General features: G+C 44.8%; 7 protein-coding genes across 8 annotated transcripts; 3 read left to right on the top strand and 4 right to left on the bottom strand.

The window, feature by feature from the left end:
- Window positions 1–147: 147 nt before the first annotated feature.
- Window positions 148–868, bottom strand: lectin-33A. The gene is made up of 2 exons (XM_017077924.4): window positions 713–868; window positions 148–652 (listed from the first exon to the last, which is right to left on the bottom strand). Exons 1-2 carry the CDS (start codon window positions 860–862, stop codon window positions 245–247), a joined length of 558 nt encoding a protein of 185 aa, XP_016933413.3. The 5' UTR covers window positions 863–868; the 3' UTR covers window positions 148–244.
- Window positions 869–1,259: 391 nt separating this feature from the next.
- LOC108018517 (holotricin-3) lies at window positions 1,260–1,553 on the bottom strand. The gene has a single exon (XM_017086105.3). The coding sequence runs from the start codon at window positions 1,551–1,553 to the stop codon at window positions 1,260–1,262; it is 294 nt and encodes a 97-aa protein (XP_016941594.3).
- Window positions 1,554–2,457: 904 nt separating this feature from the next.
- Window positions 2,458–3,775, top strand: LOC108005843 (replication termination factor 2). 2 transcript variants are annotated; one of them, XM_017069194.4, is made up of 3 exons: window positions 2,458–2,572; window positions 2,636–2,764; window positions 2,826–3,775. In XM_017069194.4, exons 2-3 carry the CDS (start codon window positions 2,696–2,698, stop codon window positions 3,654–3,656), a joined length of 900 nt encoding a protein of 299 aa, XP_016924683.3. In that variant the 5' UTR covers window positions 2,458–2,572; window positions 2,636–2,695; the 3' UTR covers window positions 3,657–3,775. The 2 variants fall into 2 exon arrangements, with proteins under 2 accessions (XP_016924683.3, XP_065718965.2); XM_065862893.2 differs by having other exon boundaries at window positions 2,475–2,764.
- LOC108005847 (uncharacterized) lies at window positions 3,703–4,811 on the top strand. Its single transcript, XM_017069210.4, has 3 exons — window positions 3,703–3,842; window positions 3,897–4,088; window positions 4,158–4,811. The coding sequence occupies exons 1-3, from the start codon at window positions 3,759–3,761 to the stop codon at window positions 4,725–4,727; spliced, it is 846 nt and encodes a 281-aa protein (XP_016924699.3). The 5' UTR covers window positions 3,703–3,758; the 3' UTR covers window positions 4,728–4,811.
- A 120-nt stretch (window positions 4,812–4,931) lies between these two features.
- EMC3 (ER membrane protein complex subunit 3) lies at window positions 4,932–5,948 on the bottom strand. Its single transcript, XM_017089667.4, has 2 exons — window positions 5,710–5,948; window positions 4,932–5,642 (listed from the first exon to the last, which is right to left on the bottom strand). The coding sequence occupies exons 1-2, from the start codon at window positions 5,856–5,858 to the stop codon at window positions 5,045–5,047; spliced, it is 747 nt and encodes a 248-aa protein (XP_016945156.2). The 5' UTR covers window positions 5,859–5,948; the 3' UTR covers window positions 4,932–5,044.
- Window positions 5,949–6,039: 91 nt separating this feature from the next.
- Dpy-30L1 (Dpy-30-like 1) lies at window positions 6,040–6,648 on the top strand. Its single transcript, XM_017089668.4, has one exon. The coding sequence runs from the start codon at window positions 6,150–6,152 to the stop codon at window positions 6,546–6,548; it is 399 nt and encodes a 132-aa protein (XP_016945157.3). The 5' UTR covers window positions 6,040–6,149; the 3' UTR covers window positions 6,549–6,648.
- Window positions 6,616–9,376, bottom strand: Nup107 (nuclear pore complex protein Nup107). The gene is made up of 2 exons (XM_017089666.4): window positions 7,086–9,376; window positions 6,616–7,027 (listed from the first exon to the last, which is right to left on the bottom strand). The coding sequence occupies exons 1-2, from the start codon at window positions 9,256–9,258 to the stop codon at window positions 6,663–6,665; spliced, it is 2,538 nt and encodes an 845-aa protein (XP_016945155.3). The 5' UTR covers window positions 9,259–9,376; the 3' UTR covers window positions 6,616–6,662.
- Window positions 9,377–15,175: the final 5,799 nt, after the last annotated feature.

The following is a 15,175-nucleotide window of genomic DNA, read 5'->3' on the forward strand; positions in this document are numbered from 1 at the left end:
AGAAATTGAGAAGAAAGAGCAGTATAAGTAAAAAAAGGAAACATTTTGCGTACTTAAAAAATGACATCCTGTTTTAGGACTAGTATTCAACCTAATCAATTTTTTTTTAAGTGCTTGTAAATTTTCAAAAATTAATTCGTATTAGAATATTTTTGTATCGATACTTTATTTCAGCATACCGAAAAACATTTTTTTTAGAATATTGTAATCCATTGTATGAATTAAGCATTTTATTTTTAGCCTTTTACATAAGTGCCTCTGAAAACAGTTCCTGCTTCTGGCAGAAATATTTATCTGCCAAATCCTTCTGACATACCACTGGTAATTCGAGTTTGCACTCTATATCGTGGTACCCATAGACCCCAAATACGTGGGCGAAAGCCACACAGTCCTCTTCGGGAATAGCGTTGTCTGGTTGGGATGGCACCCAGTTCACGAAGGTCACAGTGTCTCCATTTTTTGACAAATGGAAGCTGCGGCGGGTTCCCAGGCAATCGATCCCAGCCCAAACGGAATCATGCCAAGTATCTTTGATCGCAAGCCCCAAACTGTGGAGATATTCGATTGTGAGCCGTTTGTCCTCTTCACCGTCTAGCACCATTAGTTCGCCCCCGAGTTTTCGACAGCTGCGATCTGCAGTATGCCAGTTTACCTAAAATTAATGTATTTTATAAGAAGATTAAAGCTTAAAAATCAAAAATGCTTTATTTACCTTTTGTAAGGACACGTGGTAGCATTTGTTGCCAACTTGAGTAAACGGCGAATGGCAGATCTTTGCACTTATACCCAGGGCGAGTGCTAAGAAAACACAAATAATGAGTACTTGATTGGCCATGTTCTGACTATAGATAACTTGCCACATGAGAGGTTTCTCCGGTTTTATACCCACAAGCATTTTCGATTGGACCTTTTAAACAAAGAGCATTGAAAGCACAGAGATAACTGCATTATCTCCCATCCAAACGGCCCATATCAGCAGTACGATAAATACATACACACACATAAAGATATTCAATCTTAAAATACAAATAAAAAATGAAAGTAAAAAAAATGTTTTTTAAATTGATACATTTAAAAAAAACTTAAGGACAGCCAGGCATACCTACATGCGGGGCTAAGTCACATCTGCGGTTTATTTTACAAAGTTACATAATTAATATTGTTCGTCGAAAAATGGAGGTAACAAAGAAACTATCTTCTACAAAATAATTTGTGTAACAGTGCTTAATTTCAGTGCTGTTAGCATGTTGTGGCTTGATTTAATCGCGAAATCCACCGCCACTTGCCGACGCAGAAGCTGAGGCAGAAGACGTGTCACCGCCTTGACGACCTCCGAAGGCGCCACCACCTCCTGGGCCACGTGGAAAGCCGCCACCTCCAAATCCTGGTTGCCCACCTCCAATTTCATGCCCGCCAGCGAATCCTGGTACTCTTCTATGTCCTGGATGGCCTTCGCCTCCAAAGCCACCGTCTTGATTGACGGTGCCACCACCAAATTGAGGCAAGGCCGATGTCACAGCCACAAGAACGGAAAGAGCCATAATTAGTTTCATCTTGAGTTATTGCCTCCTCGAGAGTGGTCCACACACTTGGACATTGCACCGCCGGGCCAGGCTTTTATAAAGATCCGCATGGGGAGAAAGATTCGGCAACTTCCCGGTGATCGACCCTAAGAGTGCTTCCCAAAGCAGCAAGAAAAAACAAAACGAATTATCAATATTTACTATATAGCTCTGCCCATTAGCAGGTTTGGAACGGTCGTAGACCCTACGCTCAATAGTCCCGGAATTTCGATAATAATATTAATAGTAGCTTGAGTATTTTTTATTAAGATACATTTCTTATATTACAATTTTAATTAATTCTTTAAAAACAATGTTATAAATATGATTTATAAACAACTTTTATAAATATAAAAACCGACTGTTTCTTCTTATATAATATTTTGTAATCAATATAAAATTAATAGCCTCAAATAATTTCAAGCAAATTGGATCCAGGTTCAAAATATGAAATCTTATTTTGATCAGTATTAATATGACTCGATTCTCAAAAAAGAAACACTATATAGCACACACATAAAGCCATGGCAAGTCTGTAACTTTTTAGTAGGACCAGTACTCAGTATTTACTTTAAGATCAATCTAGAAAGTATAAATTTTTAGTTCTTCTTACTTTGTTAATAATTTAAAGCATTAACCTATATTGAAAAATAAAATATTACATGCTTTTACCATCGAAATTTGACTGGTTGGTGTTTAAAAATTCAACAGAAACCATTACTGAAAACGGTTGGTAAGTTTTCAACAATTTAAGAGATAAGGGAATACTTAAAATGCCATTTTGCTTTAGAATTTTGAAATGATTTTTGAAATGATTTGTGTAAAGCCATCGATGACGAGGTATTCGATATTCAAAAACATCACTGCTATCGATACACCTGCGTGCTTCCATCTCTATGAAAAATATAAATAATAAAGAATTTTGAATGAAGCGTCATTTAAACTTAATTTAAACGTAATTAACGCCAGACTAAATTATATATTACAGATATATGTACTGTTTATTTAGAGTGAGTAGCGTACGACTGGCTTAAAGCCACTGACTACTTTCAATTTTGGATTGCCAATTTAAGGTAGCAGCTGCCTAACAAAATAATCTTAAACAAAAGTTTACAAAAGCCCACGTATAAATTATGGGTTGCGATGGTGGAACCATTCCCAGGCGTGATGAGTTGGTGCGCGTCAAGCAAAAGCCGGAACAGGTAAGGGAATCCCGTTGGAGCTCCTCCGGACCAGACTTACTCCCGCTTTTGAACCTTCCAGAAAGACAAGGATGCGGAGAGGGAGTTCCGCTGGCGCCACTGCACCTTGACCCAGCAGAGCCTCCAGGAGCCGATCGCCATGTGCGGCATGGGCAGGCTCTATTCCAAGCAGAGCGTCATTGAGCGCCTTCTGGAGAAGGAACCGATGCCGGAGACGGCAGCGCACGTGAAGAGCATGAAGGACATCCGCCAACTTAATCCCACTCCCAACCCCGCCTTCACTGAGGAGGACAAATCAAATGGCCTGCTGGACACACGCCATGCTCCATACATCTGCAAGCTGATTGGCCTGGAGATGTCCGGCAAATTCCGGTTCGTGGCTCTTTGGAGCTGCGGATGTGTGGTGTCCGAGCGGGCCTTGAAGCAAATCAAAGGCAACGCGGCCAGCACTTGTCCGCTGTGTCAGGCTCCCTACAGCGTCGAGGACGTGGTGGTGCTCAATGGAAACGACGAGGACTTGGAGCTGATGCGTGTCAAGATGGAAATGCGGGCAGCCAAGCGCAAGTCCTCCAAGAAGGACAAGAAGGGAACCAAGAAGGTGGAGGTTAAAGCTGAGCCCGAAGAGTCCCAGGAGCCAGTCGCCTCTACATCAAAGTCTGCAACTATTGAGAAGCCCACCTCCAGCTCAAAAGTAAAGGCTGCAGGCCAGGTCAAACGACTTGGGGCAGTGAATGCCATGCAGGATCCTGAAATGAAACGCCTTAAAAGTGACTTTAGCGTGGCCAAGGATCCCAAGGCCAGCGATGTCTACAAGTCGCTTTTCACCTCCCACAAGACCGAGAAGGACCAGGAGCGCGCCCACTGGGTCACCTACAACCCCTTCTACAATTAGTCTAGATATAGTTTAAGTTTGCTGTTTCACATCAGTCACTTGGGGACTGACCGTAGCTTGATCTTATAAACCAGACACACAGTTCAAAAAATACAATCGACAATGTATCGTTCAGCCTACCAGAAAGGTTTCCTCACCGTGTTCTACAGCGTGGGCAGCTCGCCCCTGAACAACTGGTCCTCTTATGTGAGTATGAGAAGTACTTTTAACTCTGGGCCTGTAGAATAATTCCTTGGACAGACAAAGAACGGATACATCAAGCGCATCTACGATGAGGACATCAAGTCCCTGGTGCTCGAGATTATGGGCTCCAATGTGTCCACCACTTTCATACACTGTCCCAGCGAATGCAAGGAGCAGCTGGGCATCAAGCTGCCCTTCCTGGTGCTCCTGATAAAGAACATGCACAAGTACTTTTGCTTTGAAGTTAAGGTTAGTTGAGTGGTTTTCAAACAGGAGAGATCATTATGTTGAGTTTTAAATCCTGTACACACTCTTAAGATTCAAGACGATCAGCGCTTCATGCGCCGCTTCCGGGTGTCCAATTTCCAGAGCAAGACCTCCGTGAAGCCCTTCTGTACGGCCATGCCGATGGGCATGTCCGCTGGCTGGAATCAGATCCAGTTCAACCTAGCCGACTTTACACGCCGTGCCTACGGTTCCAACTATCTGGAGACGGTGTCCCTTCAGCTACATGCCAACATCCGCATCCGGCGCATCTACTTTGCCGACAAGCTCTACACGGAGGCGGAGTTGCCAAACGATTATCGTCTGATGGGCAAGCCCAAGGACCTCAAGAAGCCGGAGAAACAGTTCAAGGTACAGGCCTCAGCCCGACCTCCGTCTCCATTGAATACGGGTCGCGGGGAGAAGGGTGCTGCGAAGGCCACTGAACAGGAAGGTCCCCCCACAGATGCTCCTAGTGAGCCGGAACCTGTACTGCAGAAGTCTCCCTCGCCACCTGTTCTTCAGAAGGCTCCCTCTCCACCAGTTTCCGCTCCTCCAGAGCCCGCCGGCGCTCCGGAGGAGCCAGCTCCTCAAACAGAGGCCACCGAAGAAGCCTACTACTAAGTTATTTTTCCTATTCATTGTTATCTTTTATTCAGTTGACACGCGACTGGGAGTGGGATAACATCTTTTAAATTGCCAGTCATAGACCAGTTTTGGTGCATCCTTATCGAAATTGTTCTCTTTTTTCTCACTCGGATCTTTGGGTGTTCTTGATTTTTAAAGTAAGCGATTTTTTTGGCTCTCATTAAACTGAACAATTTGCCATAATAGACACACAACTGCTTTATTTTAACCCTGGACTCTAAACAAAATCGGCTTTGTTACATTGTGAATTTGCTAAAATATCTTAATTAGGATGAGCCCGAAGGCCTCGTCACTCAGGGACTCTTGTCCGCGGCAGCGCTGGCGATGGTCAGCATGTCGGCGTCGATGTTCTTGAGGGCGTTGTGGTACTCTGTGATCTCCAGCGCCTCCCACTCGGCCTTGAAGGCCGCCTTTGGATCCTGGGGCATGGTCATGGCGGCGCCCGTCATGGCATCCGCCTGCGCTTGCGTCTGGTCGGCATGGTTGTTCTCGCCGAGGACCAGAGTGTAAATGGAGCGCAGGCCGAACACGTTGAGGAAGTACCAGGAGGCCGAGGAGACCCAGGCGGCGTCCAGGGAGGCTAGCTCCACGCCCCGCTGCAGCATGGGCTTGAAGCGCAGGGTCAGAGGGAAGGGCACCTTGGTGGTGACGAAGCCCGAGAACATCCAGTTGATCCAGCCGCCGATCACTACCATGGGCAGGACATTGATGAAGTTGCCCTTGACCATGTCGGTGAGCATGGCGGATGAGTTCTGGGCCACCGGCGGTCGCTTCTGGGTCTTGAAGTAGCCGGTCTCCTCGTTGTTGAAGAAGTTCTTCCGCATGGAGAAGCTCTGGGCGCTCAGATATTTGCCGTTCTCGCGGAGCAGACGTGCCCGGATCATTGCCTGGCTGTGGATGGGATGGTATTGTTACTTGCTGCCAAGAAAAGCTCCACCATTGCCCTTTGTTCCCTCACCTGTCCTGGATCTGGGTGATCTCGGCCTTCTTCTGCGTGGAAATCAGTATGGAGACGTAGTGGCGCACAATGCCCACCAGGAAGGTGATCAGCACGATGGGCAGGAACACCCACACACGGATATCCGGATCAATCAGCAGCTCCGTCATGTTTTAATTGATCTGTGAGATTTTCCTATTTTTTCCTAATTTTCACCCAATTGGATCAATTGGGGATGACAATCGATAATTTTCCCGATAGCGGTGGCCGGTTTTCCTATCGAGTCATAGTCGTGACACAAATTACAAATGGTCCGATTTATCGGGGCATATCGATTTCCATGGTGTACTCGGCAACCCTGCAAGCCCAATGTACATTTTGATCGAATCGAATTGGTTTGGACCGCTCCAAAGACGCTAACTGAAAACCCGAGATTTGCTAAACCCCGGTTAGACCTTGACATGGAGGCCAAGACCGACGCTCCCATCTCCCCGGCGCCCACACCGAATCCGCCGGCAGATGCAGCCAAGGAGCAGAATTGCACCAACAGCGCACAGAACAACTCGACCGTCGCACCGGGAGCAGCTGCGTCCGGAGCCACCACCGTTGGCCAGTCCACGAATCCAGTGGCCCAGCAGCAGCAGCAGCAGACGGCGTCCAAGAAGCCGAGTGGCGAGACCAGCTCCATGCCCACGCGACAGTACCTCGACCAGACGGTGGCGCCGGTCCTGCTCCACGGACTGCAGGCCCTCGCCCGCGAACGTCCCACGGACCCCATCCAGTTCCTGGCCTCTTACCTGCTGAAGCACAGCAACGGGTGCGACGAGAACAACGTCGCTGCGGTGGACAACAACTCTTAAGCCCCTTAACTCCAAGCTCCCCCTTTTTTCCGCTCGTTAGTTGTGTAAGTGAACAGTGCATAAATAATAAACGTTTAAAGTTAGAATGTAATCGCAAAAACACACATTGTACTGCTAGACTGTTATGGGGTAGCCCCAGGGATCCAGTTTCGAGTTGAGCAGCTCCAGCGAGGCGTCCGCGATCTTGGCCAGCAGCTCGGCCAACTTGTGCTTCGTGTAGACCTTGTACAGCTGTCGGCCCTCGCCGGAGATCTCATCCGCCAGTCGCACGCAGCCGGCAAAGTCGCCCGACTTGAACATGACTTCATTCAGAAGCAGGGCGATTTCGGGAATGCAGATGGAGCGCAGCTTCTCCATCTGCAGCAGGCGGTGCTCCCAGTTCAGTTGCACGGCGTTCTCGGGCTGCTTGGCGATGAACGGATCCACCAGCCATCCCTTGTCCGGGAACATCAGCACATTGTACAAGGTTTCGATGGTTTCTTCAAGAAAAACAATGATTAGGGATCAAAATGCCTGTATATAAAGGTTTATTCTTACGTTTGGCCTGCTCCTTGACCTTGTGCTCCCAGCGCAGGACTTCCGATCGGTGGGCCTGCTCCTTACGCTCACTAGCCATGCGCTCCGTGAAGTTGTCCTGAGCGGAGGCAGAAAGTCCAGCCTGCGGCTTCTTTGGCTTGTTCTGCTGCAGGCGGTTCCACTCCACGAAGCTGTCCACGCCTGAGAGATACACCTTGTAGCAGAGGTACTCCTTCACGCAGCACTCCTCGCGCGGCGGAATGTTGTCCACCGAGCTGTACAAGTTCACGATCTGCTGCACTATGTCTCCGGGCACCATACGGAAGGTCTGGCGCACGCACTCCATCTTACTGCATGCAAGGTAAGTGCGCATCATGGCGTTAGCCTGCCACAGCAGCTCACCACGCTGCTCCGGCAGATGGAGGAGCCACTCCAGGGCTGAGATCTTGCGCTGATCCGGCACGGAGATCTCGCCCGAGTGCGGCTCACCGAATTCTCCAGGAGCGTGGTGGACGAGTCGAATGTTCTCCACGGTGATCCGTGTGATCTGTTCCACATCCAAGCCTGCTTCTAAGGCGGCATCCAGAGCCAACTCCCGCTGGCGCTTCTGCTCCACCTGCTCCAGGAAACGCGAGTATAACTTAACCTGCAGTGGATTCGAGAGTGCTGCTGCATAGTAGGCTATCAGCTGGGGCTCGCCCCTCGCAATCAAGGCCTCCACATAGGCGGCAATGATTTTCTCCGCCTGACGCTCCTTCTCTACGCGTCCGATTTGACGTAGGAAAAGCACAATGTGGGCCATGAAGCGAAGTTGGTGGGGTGACAGTTGGCTGGCATCTTTTTCCACCCAGCGGGCCATGTGCTGGAGCAGCTCCCCACAGGTATCCAAGATTAAATGGCGCTGGATAATGCCAAGTTGACCCTGGGCAAAGTCCCGCACCGAGGCATCCTTGGCCACGTTCAGCTCGTCGAAGATCTGCTCCATGGTCATCTTGCCGTTCCAGTAGTCGTCGGGCATCGGTTGGTAGCGCTTCAAGCAGCAGCCGCGTATCTCCGACTCTACACGGATGTCAATCTGGACCTTCAAGTGGGCCCACAGCAAATCATGCCAGTTGCTGCTTAGGAGGTTCTTCAGGGAGCCCAGGTGCCCTGAGAAGACGCCCGCCGTTGCCCGGCTGTACTCGTCGTAGTTCTTGGAATCGGCAAGCATCCAGGCGCAGCGCTTCCAGATGTCCCTCCTGGGATTGCCCTCGATGGGCAGCTTTTCATGGACCACAGATACGCTCTGCTCGAAATTAGGATCCTCGTGGAGACGCCAGCCCTCGAGGATGGCCGCCCGCCAGGTCTGTCCGTAGTGCTTGCACAGCTTCAGACCCTCGTCGACGCGTCCCGAGCGAATGGCCGCAAAGATGGCGCGAGACAGGCGCAGGTTGTCCTCCTCGTCGAGGGCGTGCAGCGGGCGCTTCTCTCGGACAGGGGCATCCGGATCCAGGCGCGTCACGATCTCGTGGCCCTTGCCAAAGGCGGCGCCCTGCAGGTTCTCCAGCTGGAAGAGCGTGTTCTCCCAGGCCATCATGCGGTCATGGCAGTGCAGCGGGTTCTGCTGCTCCCCCGGATCGTAGCAGGCCTCCAGCCAGTCCACGACCAGCTGGTACTCTCGCAGAGTGGCATTGATGGTGTACAGCTGCTGGATGACCTCCTTCTCGCTGCCGCCCAGGGTGGGACCGTCATGCATCTCATCATCCGCCTGGGTATCTGCCTGCAGCAGGATGCGGTCGTAGAAGAGGGCGTGCAACAGTCGCCACGTGTAGATCTCCTGGCGCAGCCAAGCAAGGATGGCCTCGCGCTGCCTGGCACCCTGTGCCCCACCCACGCCGCGCTCGATCTCCAGCTCAAGCTGTTCCACGACACCGCGACAGACGTGGGTTAAGGCCTGGATCACCTCGAAGGCCTCTGGTCCGCCGCCATGCGCCTGCAGCACGTCGAAGAACTGCGGGAACAGTACGTCCACGCGGCTCTTTCCGCGATCCAGATCGTCGCCGGCATCCTCGACCAGCGCCCGATCCTCCAGAGCCGCGTTGCTCTGCTCGAGGAGAAGCAGGGAGTGGGACAGGTTCTGCGGCCCAAGGGAGCCGTTTAGGGTGGTGCGCAGCAAGCCACTGCGGTTGCTCATCGGGAACGGGCTGTCGGCCATTCCTACTGCTGCTCTCTGCGGATCCCGGCTATCTGCTACTTGGCATTAATATTAATAAAAACAAAACAGAAATTCACGCGGTATCCGCCAAAAATGCCGGGATGGTAATGTGACCAAGGAATTATCAATTAATTATACCATCCGGCTCGAGGAAATATACTTTTTTATCCTAATATACCAAAAATAATCCAAACGGTGGCTGGAAAAAATGTATGTAGACCAGAGGTGAAGTAGCAATTTTGATTGAATGCTCTTTTCTCCCACCTCTAGAACCTCCTGAGAATATATTGAACAAATCTAACATATACAAAAAATATCAAAATGCTACATTAAGCCTTTGCAAGAATACGGCATACGGTATTACTAAATTTTGTAACCTCGCACAAAATCCCATTTCTGCTTGCACATCTTCATTCTCCTTGCGCTTTCGACTCGGCTCTTGCATTCTTGTTTAGGTTCTGAAGTGGGCCGCACCAGAGAAATACATATTTTCTGGCCTTTTAAGAAATATGTCTTAATAAATAGGTTTTTCTATTTGAGCTTTCTCTCTTAAATAAACCTTTACCTCTACATATTTTTCGCATTACATGATCCTAATTTAACCAAAGAAATACAGATTTGATCTTATATCTCTTACCTTTGGATATCTTGCTTTTAGATACACCTTTAGATACCTAATATTTTCCGCATTATATGATTGATATTTAACCAGAGAAATACAGAAATTTTTCTGGCCCTAATTATGTTGCCTTCGTACACGTTTTTCCCTTTTTGTATATCGTATGTCCTTTAGTATTGGAGGCCTTGCTCCTAAATAATCCATTTAAGATTGCCGTTCTAATGGATTTTTCGCGTAATGAAGATGAACGTTTCTCCAACGGCGGACCCAAGTCTGGCACGTTTAGGAACTTTTCTGCCTCACCTCCATCTTAATATTTTACGATATTCTTCATCAATTCGGATCATCAACTTCTGTTTGTTCGATATAAATATTAGAGTCTTTGGTTTTGGAAGATGTTAGTTTTAATGATTCTTGAGATTATTCATTATTAGATACTAAAACCGCAATCCTGAGAGCATGATGCAATATTTGACTTTGAAGAATCTTTTTTCCATATTTTTTTTATATAAGCCTAAGTGGCCGCATTCTTTATTAACACGCCTCACAAGAATTGTTCTTCATGTTGTACGTCAACTTAACAGAAAATCCCGAAATCAGCGGGTAGGTGAAGCGACAGTGGGGCATGCTACTATATCTGGCTATTTAAAAGTACATTATAAGAGTCGCACAAGACCAGTTAGCACCATATCACCTAAAATTATTTAAATATATTTGAAAGCAGTTATGTGTATAAAACTAGAAAATGTTATTCATTTTCCTACCTCATGAAGAGTAATATCGCTTATGTCGGCACAGGCATCTTTGCGACATCTAGTTTCTTCAAGGCCTTCACTAGGTTGCCGTGCGGTTATGGTAATCGCCGGCAACTTAGTTATTCGGGGCTTGCATCCAGAAGAATAAAGGCAAATTTCCCTAAATGATGGCGTGGCTTTTAATCTAAAGTTAGCTAGGTTAACTACTTTGAGCTGCAATACACGGAATTTTGTGGCTGTTTTTTAAAAAAACGCAGCAATATTTGTGCTCTCTTTTTTAAGGTCTGAGCATCAATTTTAGATTCTGACACATTAAGAGCAGGGTTTTTTTTTTTTTTTAGCGTACTGTTTTAATGGACTAGTCCAGCCGAGTGCACCTTAAAGAGATTATTAAAAGCACAAGTGCTGTGAAAAAAATGTTGAGCCTTCTACTCGTATGCGTATGTATGATCTTGGCACATTGTTTGACACGCAAGCATTTGCATAAGCTTTAACGGATAATATTTTCCGCATTATATGATTGTTATTTAACCAGAGAAATACAGAAATTTTTTTGGCCCTTCGTACACGTTTTTTCCTTTTTGTATATCGTATGTCCTTTAGTATTGGAGCCCTTGCTCCTAAATAATCCATTTAAGATTGCCGTTCTAATGGATTTTTCGCGTAATGAAGATGAACGTTTCTCCAACGGCGGACCCAAGTCTGGCACGTTTAGGAACTTTTCTGCCTCACCTCCATCTTAATATTTTACGATATTCTTCATCAATTCGGAATCATCAACTTCTGTTTGTTCGATATAAATATTAGAGTCTTTGGTTTTGGAAGATGTTAGTTTTAATGATTCTTGAGATTATTTATTGGAGCCCTACCTACCTATTTTTTCCCCATTATATGATCCTTATTTAAGATTTCCGTTCTAATGGATTTTTCGCGTAATGAAGATGAACGTTTCTCCAACGGCGGACCCAAGTCTGGCACGTTTAGGAATTTTTCTGCCTCACCTCCATCTTAATATTTTACGATATTCTTCATCAATTCGAAATCATCAACTTCTGTTTGTTCGATATAAATATTAGAGTCTTTGGTTTTGGAAGATGTTAGTTTTAATGATTCTTGAGATTATTCATTATTAGATACTAAAACCGCAATCCTGAGAGCATGATGCAATATTTGACTTTGAAGAATCTTTTTTCCATATTTTTTTGATATAAGCCTAAGTGGCCGCATTCTTTATTAACACGCCTCACAAGAATTGTTCTTCATGTTGTACGTCAACTTAACAGAAAATCCCGAAATCAGCGGGTAGGTGAAGCGACAGTGGGGCATGCTACTATATCTGGCTATTTAAAAGTACACTATAAGAGTCGCCCAAGACCAGTTAGCACCATATCACCTAAAATTATTTAAATGTATTTGAAAGCAGTTATGTGTATAAAACTATAAAATGGTATGCATTTTCCTACCTCATCGCTTATGTCGGCACAGGCATCTTTGCGACATCTAGTTTCTTCAAGGCCTTCACTGAGTTTTCGTGCGGTTATGGTAATCGTCGGCAACTTAGTTATTCGGGGCTTGCATCCAGAAGAATAAAGGGAAATTTCCCTAAATGATGGCGTGGCTTTTAATCTAAAGTTAGCTAGGCTAACTACTTTGAGCTGCAATGCACGGAATTTTGCGGCTGTTTTTTAAAAAAACGCAGCAATATTTGTGCTCTCTTTTTTAAGGTCTGAGCATCAATTTTAGATTCTGACACATTAAGAGCAGGGTTTTTTTTTTTTTTTAGCGTACTGTTTTAATGGACTAGTCCAGCCGAGTGCACCTTAAAGAGATTATTAAAAGCACAAGTGCTGTGAAAAAAATGTTGAGCCTTCTACTCGTATGCGTATGTATGATCTTGGCACATTGTTTGACACGCAAGCATTTGCATAAGCTTTAACGGGGTTGAAGGTCGCAGATGCTAAGCAAGAAGCCGACAGCAAGACCCGTAACGAATTGCACACCTGCAATAAATCATAATAAATACAAATATGTGGCTCATATAAATATTAACCTTTCTAAAATATAACTTCTTTTGGATACTGAGGTCCTGTTTGTAGCCATCTTAAAAGCCATAGAAACCATATTTCCAACTTACCAATCGGAGAGTGGAGCACGGCATCCACGTAAATATTTTTCATAAACCTGCCACCAGAGGCATGGACAAACAGGGATTTCTTTTTTCCTAATTTGTTTTAAGCTAGAACCTGATGTGGTGACCAAATAGGGATTTTTTCCGAACCCTTTTCTGTTTCGCGAATATCATATGACCCATTTGGCTTATTTTTCGGTCGGAGATGGAGTCTAGCGAATCTGCATTCCTCGTATTAGGCATTTCTGCATACTGAAGCGAAGTACAGGTGAGGATGTTCCAAATCGTCGTCCGATTCCATTAGCTCAGAAGCTTTTTTGGTTTTGTAGAAAAGGGTATATTCCTTCTCCAAATGTTCAGCTGTAAAATTTCGAGTTACGAAGCTGTCGGTTCGCACGCTTCTTTTTCCCTTTGTTGGTGGTGCACATAATTTTAAAAATCTCTCCACTTTTACCTCTCAAAATGTCAGCTTTCAATTTGCTGCCCATATATATATATATTATATATATTACCTGAAAATATACTCTATTGGCATACATTTTGGATTAGAATATGAATGGTGGGCTCCTTGGAATTTTTACGAATTTTTCTCCGAATTGATGTAATTGCTCTCAAAGTTGTAGCAATGGGACATTCTAAACTCGTCATAAATCGTCTTTGAGAAGACTTCTGTCCATTCTTGAGGTTGGAGAACATTTATAAGTCTGGCGCACAACCCTTTAATGTCTTTGTATGTGCGGGGCGTTTCTAGAATTAACTTTTCAAACTCCGATTTTTGGATCGTAAGAACAAACGGGAACATTTGGTTTTCGGCCCAAAAAATTTAAAATGGTATAACCAAAAAAAAAAATCGCCCTTAAATCAAGAAATTCGCCTTTAAATCAAGATAATCGCCTATGATTTTCATCCAACGGCAACTCACCTTAATTTTAAATAAATAATTTTCTTGAATTTATTGTTTGCCATTTCTGGAAATAATAACAAATTTTTCTTAAAACTATGGTAAAAAACCTTAAAATTAAGGAACATTTTGTTAAAATAAGAAAAAAATTATTTATAATGTAAGATTACCTTTTTTTTTACATTTGAGGAACTTGGTTGGTTTTGTATAGCAAATTTGAATTTGAAATAGATAAAACCGTTTCTAATTTTAATGGCAATTATTAAATGGGAATACAGTCTGTAAATTTTTATATTTACCTGAATTTATTAAAGATTTATTTTATATGAATACTTTTTATAAACATATAAATAAATAAAACAACTGGAAAAATCCTTACCTCAGACAACCCCGGCGTGAACTCGAACCCGCAACTGCTCACACCATAGCCAGACGTCTTAACCAGTTCGCCACGCGTGCTTCTTGTCATACGATGACTAAAGAGGGCTAAGGTGTTTTTGGTCCAGCGTTACGCATACCAATAACGTTTATTCTAATCTAAACCTTTTTAACAACCGTTTAAACAATTTGGTAAATAGAAAAGTGAAACTAATAGGAATAAAAATTACATAAATTAAAAAAAAAGAAAAATGAATAAACAAAGGGTACACTTACCGTGGCGTGGGCTCGAACCTGGTACTTTTGTTCGATTGTTTATTGACCGGACGTCTTTACCAGCTAGACCACCATAAAAATGTATAAAAAAAAGTCACATTCTCTTAAAATATGGGTATTTCTTTCCTAAATTTAAGTAAGAATTTACCATTATTTCAAGAAAAAAAATCAAGAAAAATTCGCCATTAGTTAAAGAAAAAAATGCAACTCTTCCTCTTCTTCATTACAAAAAAAAAAATTATGGCGAATTCCTCAAATTGTAGACATTTTTTCTATAATCAAGAAAATATTTCTTAATTCAATGGCGTTTTGAAATCACGGGCGATTTTCTAATATTTATGGTGATTTTTTTTTTGAGTGTATGAAAACCCCAAATACGCATGCAGGATGTCAATGCATATGAAAAAGGACGTATAATATAAGCTGTTGTCCATTATTGTGGGACTTCACGGACAGGAACCAATAACACAACTGGACAAATTCGCAGAATAGATGAAAAGCTGGAGGAGATCCACTAGATAGTTCCAGTGGGTCTTGGCTCCCTACAAGGACATTCTGCTGGGAATGTCCTCGCAAGGATAGAAAGTTCTGGCCACAAGAATTTGGTTACGTTTTGCTTATAGAGGTATCCTTTTAGCAGAATTACCATTAATACGATCTCCGACTAGGTCGCCATTGGGGAACCACACTGCACCACCACTACCAGCTACTTGGCAGCTAAATCGGAGATGGAGAACGCGCTGGCTTCTACAGTGTGGAGGAAAAAAGGAACAACCCCATTCCAAATCCGGCTCCCACTTCCTCAAGGTCCAATATGCCTATTGGGATTCGTACCTGGACTGCAGATGGCGCGGGGCAGA

Source organism: Drosophila suzukii, chromosome 2L (genome assembly GCF_043229965.1).
Source record: "Drosophila suzukii chromosome 2L, CBGP_Dsuzu_IsoJpt1.0, whole genome shotgun sequence".
Taxonomy (NCBI): Eukaryota; Metazoa; Arthropoda; class Insecta; order Diptera; family Drosophilidae; genus Drosophila; species Drosophila suzukii.